Raw genomic sequence first — 13,562 nt, forward strand, 5'->3', positions numbered from 1 at the left:
ACAGATCAAGTCATGGCTTTCAGACTGATCCCCCCTGATATGCCCTTGTCCTTACAGGCCCATGCATCCAATAGACCACCAACTGATCCCATTTTCACACAGGAGGGCCTCATTTCCCTCCCGACACCTGGAACCCTGAATCTGAAAGGGAAAACAGAAGTATTCCACTTTTTTTCCCAGACCATATTGTTGGGGAACTTGGCAAGTCACTGAGGCTAAATTGAAGGGGCCAAAGGGAGGGTCAGGAGCTCAAGCAGCTGTGGCATTTGGACTGGGAGTCAAGGATCCCCAGGGGGTGAGAAGCTTCCAGGGAGGAGGGGTGGAGACCAGGGGTAGAAAAATCCCTAAACTCTGCTCCCTGTCACAGCTCAGAAGAATATGCATGGAGGCTCATTCTCCCCCGTCCCAATCCTTTATCTAATTAGCAGAGAAGTGTAAAAAGTCAGAAATCCTATCTCTTTGTCTTTTGGCATTCTCCAGTCACCTCCACCCCCTCTCTACTCAGCTCTTTTGCAACTTGCTCCTACAGTCTAATCAGCCCCTGTAGGCTCAGAGCCCTGCAAGGAGCCTGGGAAAGAAATGTTGGGGATCGAAGGATTTGGGAAGTTCAGTGAAAGTGCACTTTTAGAAAGAAGCACTGGCCTAGGATGCATACCTTTGCTGTCGGGTGACCAGCTATCCTGGTTTGCTCAAGACTGTCCTGGCTTTAACATTGAAAGCCTCAAACTATAGGAGACCTCTCGGTCCTGGGCAAACCAGGATGCTGGAATCCAGGCTCTCTTGGGCCCAAAACACTGTGAAACCCTCAATAAGTTCTCTCTCTATGGGTCTCAGTTGCATCCTTGTCAAATGGAACTCTCTAGCTCAGACACTCTAAGGTTCCACGAACGGCCTCTGAATTTCCTGAAGCTGGGCACAGCTAGGGTGACGTTGGTATATCCTTTATTGATTATAGTCCTCAGTGCTTCCCTAGGACTCCTGGAATCTCATCATCCTGGAACATTAGAGGCGGAAGGGGCCTTCAGATTACCTGGTAATACCTTTCCAGAAGTGTGAATGCTTATTCATCATATCTATTCACATGTTCTACTGACATTATAGATAGATACATACCTTGTCTCCTGTTACTAGACAGTAAGCTCCATGAAGGCGGGTAGTAAGAGGAAAAATTAAAGCCCTGCACATAACTGAAACAATTATTGGGTGTTCAATTCCACAATTTCCACTTTTTCTTCCCGTGGCCTAGAGGGAGGACACTGGGCTTCAGTGCCAGTGATGTGCTGAAGGCAGCTTATACCCACTCCTGAGAGCAGTTGTTGCATTTTTAAGAATTTTGCAAACTGGTTGTTAAATACAGCCAATATTTAAAATTAAATTATATAAACTTATAATTATATTAAAAACAAAGGTAACAAATACTCAAAATTCATCACTTCCTAATTAGTTTGCTAAATTTCACTATCATTTATGCTGAAAGTTATTTATACCCATTATACCTATATGACAGAAATATTATATAATGATATACTACATCTCTTCCCAAGTCCACGTTGGCAGTTTGCAGTTCACCATGCTCTAGTATTTATACCATGAAAATGAACAAACATTACCAATCAGGCTCCTGCCACACCCAATCCAGTTGCTAACCATTTACCAGCACACCAGGGCTTCAGATTCAATCTATCTTGTCAAGGCTCATCTGTTCCCACCATCATCTTCTGCTCTAGTCTTCAGCTCTAGATTTCCATTCCTGCAAGAGAGAAACCAAGAGTTGGATCATTACTTAAAAGCTAATGAGACAACAGAGCTGGGATTAAGGAAATTGATGCACAGGTTGACTGGAAATGATTTGTAGACTTGATGCGGAATGCCTGTCACTATTCTCTCCAGGAAAGCTCTGTCTGCAGTGAAAAATTCAGTCAGTCCAGCACAGGGGTCTTATGTAGACACACCCCAAAGGACTCTGAAGAAGGCACTGGTTATCCTCCAGGTATTCATCTTAAAGGTTCATCTAATCATCAACTACAGGATTCAAAGATGTATAAGATAATTCTGGCCAGGCACAGTGGCTCATATCTGTAATCCCAGCACTTTGGGAGGCTGAGGTGGGCAAATTCCTTGAGGCCAGGAGTTTGAGACCATCCTGGCCAACATGGTGAAACCCCATCTCTACTAAAAATACAAAAATTAGCCAAGCGTGGCTAATTACAGGAGCACCTGTAATCCTAGCTACTTGGGTGGCTGAGGCATGAGAATGGCTTTGAATCCAGGAGGCGGAGGTTGTGGTGAGCTGAGATTGCACCACTGCACTCTAGCCTGGGTGACAGAGACTCCTTCTCAAAACAAACAAACAAACAAACAAACAAAGATAATTCCAATGCTCTCAACTGAAGAAGATAAGATTTCTGTCCTACAATCACCTCTGGGATTAATAAACTCTGTAAATCTTTTCTTTTTTTTTTTGGCTAATTTTTGTATTTTTATTAGAGATGGGGTTCCACCATGTTGGCCAGGCTGGTCTCAAACTCCTAAACTCAGGTGATTTGCCTGCCTTGGCCTCCCAAAGTGCTGGGATTACAGGAGTGAGCCCTGGTCTTTTTTTTTTAGAGATGGGGTCTCATTCTGCCACCTAGGCTAGAGTACAGTGGCACAATCATGGCTCACTGTAGCCTCAAAGTCCTGGGCTCAGGCGATCCTCCCCGCTCAGCCTTCCAAAGGGCTGGGATTATAGACGTGAGCTACTATGCCCAGCCCAGCTGGGAAAGTCTCTAGTGGTCATTCAACCTTCAACATTTTCCCCACTCCCTCATTTTAGAGATGAAGAATCTGAGTCCAAACAGTGGTAAACAGCTTGCCCAAGGTCACACAGCAAATTAGTGGCCAAAGCCCAGGACTCCTGGTACCTGGAGCAGAGGCCTCTCTATAAATTCTCACTTCCATTCAGAAAAACTATATGATCTTTATAGAATCTGAGCAGCAGAGAGCACAGTTTGCACACAAAAAACTGTCTTCCCCTCTGCTTCCTAGAAAATAAAAGAGCATTTTTTGTAGAGTACCAATTAAATGCCAGGTGCAGTGGGGAACACAGAAGCATAAGACCCAGTCACTCACACACAGGAAGCGAATGCGGAGTCACTCCTAAAACTCTTTCGAGGTGGCAGGGGACTTCCTGGGAGCTATCACTAACCCTGTTCTGACCCCACGGTGAGTGCCATAGAAATCAACCCTGCTGTCTTAACAAGTGAAAGTTAAATGACATTCTTGATTGGGAAAAGTAGGAGACAGAGAAAAGGCCGCTGAGGCTAACTCAGTGGGCTTTTCTCACGTAACTCAAGTCTGGGATACCTATTTTCCCCAAGCAGAGAAGCCCACAAGCAATCAAAGGAAGACAGCTTGCTGGGGGCTAGGAGGCAGAGCTTCAGTCCATCAGGACTTTCTGTCCTCATCCTTCCAGAGAAATGAAACAAAAAACTACATACAAAATAGGAGCCCAAATTTCCTCTTAGGTTTAGCATATCTAAAATTGCTCCAAATTGCTATAAAAATTTCTAAACATATATTTTTTGTAATTATCTTATGTCAGAAGGACAACAGTCAGTTTGCAGACTGATGCCAAGACTGGCCCATACTTGGAGTATGCCCTAAAGACACCTGGGGACTCTTTGGCCCCTGGAATTCCTTTGGTGGGGGGATCTCTGAGCTCCACTTCCCACCCAAACCAGGTCCAGGGTTCTGGGAAGTGATCTGGATGCTGTAATGGTCACAGGATAGAGTCAGAACTGTGACTTTCCATCTATGCTTTCCTCTGAACTTCTCTAGACCTTCTTCTCCAGCCTTAGGAAAGAGCTTCAGCAACCAACAAGGACTTCCCCCCACTTTATTCTAGTCCCCAACCATACCTAATGGTGCCCACTAGGGGTTACAGGTTCTTTCATTCGATCATCCAGGTGCCTTCTTAAGCACTAAGAACCCAAAGTGAACCTAAAAGACATTCCTGGCTGGGTGCGGTGGCTCACCCCTGTAATTCCAGCGCTTTAGGAGGCCAAAGGTGTGCGGGTCACCTGAGGTCAGGAGTTTGAGACCAGCCTGGCCAACATAGTGAAACCCCGTCTCCACTAAAAATACAAAATTAGCTGGGTATGGTGGCACATACCTGTAATCTCAGCTACTGAGGAGGCTGAGGTAGGAGAATCGCTTCAGCACGGGAGGCGAAGGTTGCAGTGAGCCGAGATTGCACATTTGCACTCCAGCCTGGGTGACAAGAGTGAAACTCTGTCTCAAAAAATAAAATAAAATAAAATAAAATAAGGCTGGGCATGGTGCCTGCCTCACGCCTGTAATCCCAACACTTTGGAAGGCTGAGGCGGGTGGATCAAGAGATCAAGACCACATGGTGAAACCCATCTCTACTAAAAATACAAAAATTAGCTGGGCATGGTGGCACACACCTGTAATCCCAGCTACTCTGGAGGCTGAGGCAGGATAATTGCTCGATCCCGGGAAGTAGAGGTTGCAGTGAGCCGAGATCACAACACTGCACTCCAGCCTGGCGACAGAGTGAGACTCCATCTCAAAATAAATAAATAAATAAATAAATAAATAAATAAATAAATAAAATAAAAGACAGATTCCTGCCTAAGGAGCTTAAGTCCTAGTAACAAAATGGTATCAGAAAGAAAGGCATCAGGGCCATGCACAGTGGCTCATGCCTATAATCCCAGCATTTTGGGAGACCAAGGCAGGCAGATCACTTGAGCCCAGGAGTTCAAGACCAGGCTGGCCAACATGGTGAAACCCTTTCTCTACTAAAAATACAAAAATTAGCCGGGCGTGGTGGCTGGCACCTGTAGTCTCAGATACTTGGGAGGCTGAGGTAGGAGAATCGCTTGAACCCAGGAGACGGAGGTTGCAGTGAGCTGAGATTGCACCAGTGCACTCCAGCCTGGGCGGCAGAGCGAGAGACTCTGTCTCAAAAAAAGAAAGAAAAAAGGAAGGCATCAGTCTTCCCAAATATAGCCCTGGGTGACCCTATGGTTGGTTCTCAGATATATAAAAAATCAACTAACTGGAGTTGTAACCTTCAGATATAAAAGGACAGATTTGCTAGGAATGAAGGAAATTTCCCAGCACTTACTTTGCTAGAATGTGGTAGAAGGGACTGTTGCAGAGATGGACTCTGAAGTGTTCCTGCTGCATAGTCCCACAGCTCCATCACCTCACAGACCTGAAGGAAGTGGTAGGGATGGCCCAGTCACTGGTTCAGGTAAATGAGTAGGCAGGGGCTCCAGATGGAGTTGCTTTCTGATTGTTAACACCTGGGGGAGGATGGCAGGGCAGAGAGGGGGCTCTCACTGACAGAGGAGGACACTGTAGCTCCAAGAATAGGTGACCTGCCTTCAGGGTTAAGGACCCAGCCTGCTCTGGCCTACATGATTCTGAGAAATGGGCCAAAGAAGCAGGAAGAGACAAAATTGACACATAGAAGAAAGAAATCTCAAGGATAGGAGAAAAGCTTCAGCCTCTTTCTCAGTCTGGGAGGAAAAAGGGCTGGAGGGGCTGGGCAGGGCGGGGCTTTCCGTGAAAACTGAGTCCCTCCTCCCAGATCCCCCACTGGGTCAGTGGCTCCTGCAGCCCTGCCAGTCAAGAACAAATGAGAAGAGCTGCTGATTTCCCCCCTTGGACATTCAGAATCTTCTCACATAAATACTGAGGAAGACCCTGCCCTCTGCTCACTTCTCTGGACTTGGACCTGAGCTGGACCTGGTCCGCGGGGGTAGGCAGGGCGATGGGGAACCTGTCTATGCTCTGGGCAGCTGTGGGCATATGCTGTGCTGCACTCAGTGCCTCTGCCTGGTAAGTCCTTTCCCACCCTCACTCCCTGCCAAGGAAGCCCCATTGTCTCATCCCCATTCACCTCTGCCTCACTTTTTCTCTTCTTGGTAGGTCAGTGAACAATTTCCTGATAACAGGTCCCAAGGTAGGATGATCTCCAGCTTCTGTTTTTACCCACTGAGGGCCCTAAGGGGACTCTTCTGGAGAAAAGAGGGGAGGGGACAGTGCCAGAGCCCCTCACCCAGAGGAACCCATGGTTGATTCTCAATGGAGAGCTGGCCCATCTGAGTCCTGCCTGCTTCTCCTATCCCAGATCACCCATACCAGGCAGAAGCTCACAGCCCTCTTCCCTTTGCCAGGCCTATCTGACCTACACGACTAGCGTGGCCTTGGGTGCCCAGAGTGGCATCGAGGAATGCAAGTTCCAGTTTGCTTGGGAACGCTGGAACTGCCCTGAAAATGCTCTTCAGCTCTCTACCCACAATAGGCTGAGAAGTGGTAAGTTTGTGTGGGACTCACCTGTACAAGGGGTATATATGGGAATGGAGGGGCGCCTGCAGTATGTGTATATGTGTGACATGTATTGCACAGTGAAATGAAAATGCTACCAGTGACCTGCTGACCTGCTATTTCCTTGCTATGTGGCCTTGAGTAAATTACCTCCCCTCTCTCAACCCCAGATTTGTGATTTGGGTCAGTAAGGCCAGTTCTGTTTAGTTCATCAGAAGTATCCCATGGATTTGAATGAGGTGGATATGAGGTGTCTCTATGTATGAGACAAATGTAGGAAATTACTCTTTTTTTTTTTTTTTGAGACGAAGTCTCACTCTGTTGCCCAGGCTGGAGCGCAATGGCGCAATATCGGCTCACCGCAACTTCTGCCTCCCGAGTTCAAATGATTCTCCTGCCTCAGCCTCCTGAGTAGCTGGGATTACAGGCATGCACCACGCCTGGCTAATTTTTTGTATTTTTAGTAGAGATGGGGTTTCACCATGTTAGCCAGGCTGGTCTCAAACTCCTGACCTCAGGTGATCCACCCACCTCAGCCTCCAAAAGTTCTGGAATTACAGGCGTGAGCCACAGTGCTCAGCAGAAATCACTCTATTTTTTAAATGCATGCTTATATTTGTGCGTTTGTACACACTGATCTTGCACTGAGTTGCATGAAATAAAAATCGGGTGTTTGCAGCTCCTGAGGAAGTTTCACATGGCTAACTGCCATAAAATCTCAACAACAGAAAAACTGAGACGTCACATTGAGTTGTGCCTCAGGTGGGGGGGGTGTGTGTGTGTGTGTATGGGTGTGCACGTGCACCCATTTGTAACTGTGTGCTGTAGTTTGCGTGTCATTTTTGAAGATAACATTCACCATTCACCTGAGAATAGTTAGGGGAAAGAGTAAAGAAGACGGAGAAAGTGGCTAAGCACGTGTTGGGACCATGCCTATAATCCCAGCACTTTGGAAGGCTAAGGCAGGAGGATCGCTTGAGTTCAGGAGTTCAAGACCAGCCTGGGCAACATAGCAAGACCTCTCTCTACTAAAAAGAGAAGTAAAAATATTAGCCGGCATGGTAGCATGTGCCTGTAGTCCCAGCTACCTGGAAGGCTGAGTTGGGAGGATTTCTGGAACCCAGGAGTTCAAGAATATAGTGAGCTATGATCACACCACTACACTCCTGCCTGGGTGACAGAGCAAGACCTTGTCTCAAAAAAAAAGATGAGGCTCGAAAGAAATGTCTCCCCATGGGGTATACAGATAGAATAGGGAGTACATAGAAATGAAATGTGACAATTGTAAAGAGTTTAGTAAGATAAGAGCTCAGTAGGTGGCAGTCATGATTGTTATGATTATTACATGACCCAAGCTTCCCAGTCAGAAGCAGCAAAGGTCCTCCTCTCTCTCCTAGGCCAGCATCAAGCCCTGAGTCTCACTGCCTAAGGACTAGCAGCAGTGGCTAGTGGACAGAGGTCTAGGCTGGACTGTAAGAGGGCAAGGTCCTGATCCCAACACCACAACTGGAAAGTGGTCTTGTTCTCATCATTCTTTTTTTTTTTTGAGACAGGGTTTCACTTTGCTACCCAGGCTGGATTGCAGTGGCATAATCTCGGCTCACTGCAGACTCTGCCTCCCAGGCTCAAGCAATTCTCACGCCTCAGTCTCCTGAGTAGCTGGGACTATAGGCATGCACCCCCATGCCCGGCTAATTTTTGTATTTTTTATAGAGACAGGTTTTCATCATGTTGCCTAGGTTGGTCTCGAACTCCTGAGCTCAAGCGATCCACCCACCTTAGCCTCCCAAAGTGCTGGGATTACATTGGTCTCATCATTCTATCTCTAGTTTTTACTTTCCCCACTGGTAACATGGGGATGTTCATTCCTGCCGGGATGAAGTAAGGAGGCTGAAAAGATATGCATTGTTCTTTCAAACAGAAGAGCATTGGCTGGATGCAGTGGCTCACATCTGTAATCCCAGCACTTTGGGAGGCTGAGACGGGAGGATTGCTTGTGCCCAGGAGTTCGAGTCCAGCCTGGGTAACATAATGAGACCCTATTTCTAATACAATAATAATAGGTCAGGTGTGGTGGCTCATGCATGTAATCCCAGCACTTTGGGAGACCAAGGTGAGTGGATCACTTGAGCCCAGGAGTTCTAGACCACTCTGGCCAATATGGTGAAACCCCATATGGTACTAAAAACTAAAAAAAAATTAAAAATAGCCAGGTGTGGTAGCAGGCACCTATAGTCCCAGCTACTCAGGAGGCTGAGGCACGAGAATTGCTTGAATCCAGAAGGTGGAGGTTATAGTGAGCCGAGATCATGTACTGCACTCCAACCTGGGCAAGAGTGAGACCTTGTCTCAAAAAATATAATAATGATTTTAAAAAAATAGGCCAGGCACAGTGGCTCACACCTGTAATCCCAACACTCTGGGAGGCCAGGCGGGTGGGTCACCTGAGATCAGGAGTTCAAGACCAGCCTGGCCAACATGGTGAAACCCCATCTCTACTAAAAATAAAAAATTAGCCAGGCATGGTGGCACATACCTGCTACTCAGAAGGCTGAGGCAGGAGAATTGCTTGAATCTGGGAGGCAGAGTTTGCAAAGAGCCAAGATCGTGCCACTGCACCCCAGCCTGGGCAACAGAGTGAGACTCTGTCTCAAAAAAAAAAAAAGGCCAGCCACAGTGGTTCATGCCTGTAATCCCAGCACTTTGGGAGGCCGAGGAGGGCAGATCATGAGGTCAAGAGATCAAGACCATCCTGGTCAACATGGTGAAACTCTGTCTCTACTAGAAATACAAAAATTAGCTGGGCATGGTGGCATGCGCCTGTAGTCCCAGCTACTCAGGAGGCTTGGGCAGGAGAATCGCTTGAACCTGGGAGGCAGAGGTTGCAGTGAGCCGAGATCACACCACTGCACTCCAGCCTGGTGACAGAGCAAGTCTCAAAAAAAAAAAGAAAAAAGAAAAGAAAAGAAAAGCATCTTCTTAAACCCAAAGGAAGTAGGGGATAAAGGAGAGAAACAATATTACTTTTCCAAAGCCTCTGCTTTGGGTCATCAGGGTCCAAGTTTCCAGTCAGTTCCCTCTCTCTCTCCAAAGCCACCAGAGAGACTTCCTTCATACATGCTATCAGCTCTGCTGGAGTCATGTACACCATCACCAAGAACTGTAGCATGGGTGACTTCGAAAACTGTGGCTGTGATGGGTCAAAAAATGGAAAAACAGGTAAGTTGAGCTTTCCAATGGGGGTGGGAAGAGGTGAGGGGCTACAGAGCTGAGTGCAGGCTAAAGTCTTCCAGGGAAAGGCTGAGGGACACAGCTCCCTTAAACCTCAAGACTCCAGCAACTCCTTCAATTGTAGAATCTCCTAGCCTTACACTCTCAGAGTTGAGCCGGGGTCCATAAGTCCAGGTATAGGCAAGTAGCTCTACAAGCAACAAGGCAATTAGAAATGAGAAGGTTGAAGTGAGTTAAAGCTAGCCCTGGTATTTCAGGCTTGGAATGGCTCATCCATAATCTAGAGCTACTCAGCAATTTGCAGACTACCTAAGACACTTACTCAGATTTATCACTAATGAAGGAGGTAGTAACCTTTAAGAGATAATTGTAGAATAATGGTGCAGAATTCCAGAATGTTTGAGCTGCAGTGAACCTTTGAGAGCATCTAAGTTAGCCCCAGTGTGCCTACTTTTACTGTGGGTATAGAAGACTAATTGCTTATGGCTGGGAAGTGTCTGAAGGGTGGGCAGTTGACTTTGGCAATCGGACTCCTACCCACCCACCCCATGCACCTCCATTTCCCTGTCTCACCTTCAGCCATAGCTTTACACTCTAGGGTTCTTGGGGATGGTTTGGCGGGTGACTGGGACTGAGCACGGAGCTACATGGAGAACTTATTCTTTCCTTATGTATAGGAGGCCATGGCTGGATCTGGGGAGGCTGCAGCGACAATGTGGAATTTGGGGAAAGGATCTCCAAACTCTTTGTGGACAGTTTGGAGAAGGGGAAGGATGCCAGAGCCCTGATGAATCTTCACAACAACAGGGCCGGCAGACTGGTGGGTATAGGAGTTGTGGCCAGTATTTCAACAGCTTCACATCTGCACAGCCCTTCACAATTTACCAAGAGCTGTCTTCTACATTCTTTCCTCATATTACCCAGCCAGACTGAGATGGCTACCTGCATTCTCTGGATGACAGAACCAATTAAGTCTGAGCCAAGTGGCTTGTCCAAGGCAACTAATAACTGTCAGAGACAGGCAGTAAACTCAGATCTTCTCACTGAGTCCTCTTGTCATTGTATGTTCTGCTCTGCCCCTCCACAGGCGGGCTTCTGAGAACACAGAATCAAGGCCTTGCTTCTATGACTTAAATTTTTATCACTTCAACTGCATGTTCTAGTAAATTAACAGGGCCTTGTTGTCCAGCCTTGTGTCCTAAAGTCTGTCTGGGCTATGGGGAATTGGGATTGATCTAGGCTTCTCTGAAGTGTCTAACTCTCCCCCAAGACTTCTAGTGGGGTGGCAATCTCTGGAGTATTCAGAACACAAATCGGGAAACAAGTTGGATTTAGAGCCAAAAGTGTAGAAATTTCCTGTGAACATATACCTAAATATCCTGGGTGCCCAGGGAAACGGGGAAAGGGGGAAAGGGTTTTTGGGTTTTGGGGGTTTTTTTTGAGACAGGGTCTTATTCTGTCACCCAGGCTGAAGTGCAGTAGTGCCATCTCGGCTCACTGCAGCCTCCACCTCCCAGGCTGAAGCCATCCTCCCACCTCAGCCTTCTGAGAACCTGGAACTACAGGCACTTGCCACTATGCCTGGCTAATTTTTGTGGGTTTTGTAGAGATGAAGTTTCCCCATATTGCCCAGGCTGGTCTTGGCCTCCTGAGCTCAAGCAATCCTCTTGCCTCGGCCTCCCAACATCTTGGGATTACAGGCATGAGCCACCACCGTGTCTAGCCAGGAAGAGGTTTTTTAAGCAAGTACAACCATGGGTAATTCATTGCCTTGGGGGTATAAGTGTTCAGACTCAAGGAGCTCCCTCTCCTCTCAGAGAAGACCCAGAGGACAAATCCAAACCCCCCAAAATACTCTCACCCCTACCCTCAAGACAATAACTGTGGCAATTATCATAGTTTCCTTTAAAATTTACAGAGTACTTCCTTGGTCATTATTATATTCAATTCTTATTCCAGCTGGGCAGATAGAGAAAAGCTTGACAAGTGATTGAGTTGAGCCTGGAGCAGAGGTTTCTGGACTCTAGTAACCTTCCCAGCTCTTGCCTGGCTCTCCATCAGAATCACCCAGGGAAGCTTTAAAATCACCATTACCAGCCCCTTCCCCGCTGAATATCCTCATTGAGAAGATCTGAGGTAGGGCCCAGGAATAAATATTCTTCACGAGCTTCCCCAATAATTCTGATGCTCCTTTAAATTCAAGAAACACAGCTCTGAAACATTACCTTTAATCACTAACCTTTGGTCTTCCCTACTCAGAGCCATTCTCTTTTGTGTTCTCTCTGTGAAGGCAGTGAGAGCCACCATGAAAAGGACCTGCAAATGTCATGGCATCTCTGGGAGCTGCAGCATACAGACGTGCTGGCTGCAGCTGGCTGACTTCCGAGAGATGGGAGACTACCTAAAGGCCAAGTATGACCAGGCGCTGAAAATTGAAATGGATAAGCGGCAGCTGAGAGCTGGGAACAGCGCCGAGGGCCACTGGGTGCCCGCTGAGGCCTTCCTTCCTAGCGCAGAGGCGGAACTGATCTTTTTAGAGGAATCACCAGATTACTGTACCTGCAATTCCAGCCTGGGCATCTATGGCACAGAGGGTCGTGAGTGCCTACAGAACAGCCACAACACATCCAGGTGGGAGCGACGTAGCTGTGGGCGCCTGTGCACTGAATGTGGGCTGCAGGTGGAAGAGAGGAAAACTGAGGTCATAAGCAGCTGTAACTGCAAATTCCAGTGGTGCTGTAAGGTCAAGTGTGACCAGTGTAGGCATGTGGTGAGCAAGTATTACTGCACACGCTCCTCAGGCAGTGCCCAGTCCCTGAGTGAGGGCAGTGCCTGATAATACCCCACACAAGTTCACTTGATTAATTGCATCCGTGGAAGGGGATGTAGCTTCTCTCTTAGAGAGAACAGATTGGAAAGCAATTGGAAAATTGCAGTGTTGGTCTGTAGTCCTCATATCTGCTATCGGTGGGGAAATGGAAGCCCAAGATTCCACAGCATATTCCTGGCAGGGCTGAAATTGGAATCTGGGCCTCCTGATTTTGGCAGACCCCCATTTCATCTTTCCTGCAAGCTATTTTCCCATCTCTGTGCCTATACTTATGCAGCTTCCTACAGGGAGAGTTTGGTTTGGGGTCCATATCTAGAGGGACCTTCAAAGTATTTGTTCCTTTAAATTTCAGACCATGTCCAACCTAGCTGTGCTGCTGGGAATCAGGAGAACAGAAGCAAAAAATGAAAGAGTTCTGTTCAGACTCCTGAAGAGCAGCCTGTGACTACAAATCCATGCTGATAAATGGGATAAAGACCACATATCTGCCTACTGGGAAGTTTTAGAATGTTAGGTTTCTTTCCCTCCAAGTATGCACTTTTGAGAAGTTCTTCCTCCAGCCTGGACAACATAGGAAGACACCATCTCTACACAAAATTTAAAAATTAACCAGGTGTGGTGCCACTTGCCTGTAGTCCTAGATACTTGGGAGGCTGAGGCGACAGGATCATTGGAGCCAGGAGATCGAGACTACAGTGAGGTGTGATTGTGCCATTGCACTCCAGCCTGGGCAACAAAACTGAGACCCTGTCTCAAAAAAAAAAAAAAGAAAGAGAAAAGAAAATAAATTCTTCCCACCCACACCTGGGGAAACCAGCACCCTGTATAACCTGGGGGTTTTTGGAGTTCCTAAACCATCTCTGCAGCCATGGAAAGGGAATCGTGGCAATAAGTGGACAGGTGACTATGACCTACCCAGACAAGGTCCCACAAGAGTGATGCTCCTCAGAGAGCTGGGGACTCCTTTGTTATTTTCCTAGATTGAGAACTCAACTTTATTTTGCAATAAATCCTTCCAAGATATATCCAGCTGGGACTTCTATTACTCCCTTTGGAAACCTTAAGATCAAAAAGGGAAACCCTGCTTCTGTATCCCAATAATCCACCAGGAAAAAGGGGAAACTAGAAATATCCAACTCTCTTGATTTCAGTGTTTGTC

At 47.1% G+C, this 13,562-nt stretch overlaps 1 protein-coding gene across 1 annotated transcript; it reads left to right on the plus strand.

The window, feature by feature from the left end:
- Positions 1–5,785: 5,785 nt before the first annotated feature.
- Positions 5,786–13,053, plus strand: WNT8A (Wnt family member 8A). Its single transcript, XM_021939715.2, has 6 exons — positions 5,786–5,853; positions 5,944–5,977; positions 6,192–6,330; positions 9,436–9,561; positions 10,251–10,393; positions 11,864–13,053. The coding sequence occupies exons 1-6, from the start codon at positions 5,786–5,788 to the stop codon at positions 12,407–12,409; spliced, it is 1,056 nt and encodes a 351-aa protein (XP_021795407.1). The 3' UTR covers positions 12,410–13,053.
- The last annotated feature ends 509 nt before the right edge of the window (positions 13,054–13,562 follow it).

This window comes from Papio anubis, chromosome 5 (assembly GCF_008728515.1).
Source record: "Papio anubis isolate 15944 chromosome 5, Panubis1.0, whole genome shotgun sequence".
NCBI lineage: Eukaryota > Metazoa > Chordata > Mammalia > Primates > Cercopithecidae > Papio > Papio anubis.

Excerpts from the sequence above, each read along its gene's own strand:
- WNT8A (XM_021939715.2), top strand. The coding sequence starts at position 5,786 with ATGGGGAACCTGTCTATGCTCTGGGCAGCTGTGGGCATATGCTGTGCT. Across the intron at positions 5,978-6,191 it reads TCCTGATAACAGGTCCCAAG|GCCTATCTGACCTACACGAC; the intron begins GTAGGATGATCT and ends TCCCTTTGCCAG. Across the intron at positions 9,562-10,250 it reads GTCAAAAAATGGAAAAACAG|GAGGCCATGGCTGGATCTGG; the intron begins GTAAGTTGAGCT and ends CCTTATGTATAG.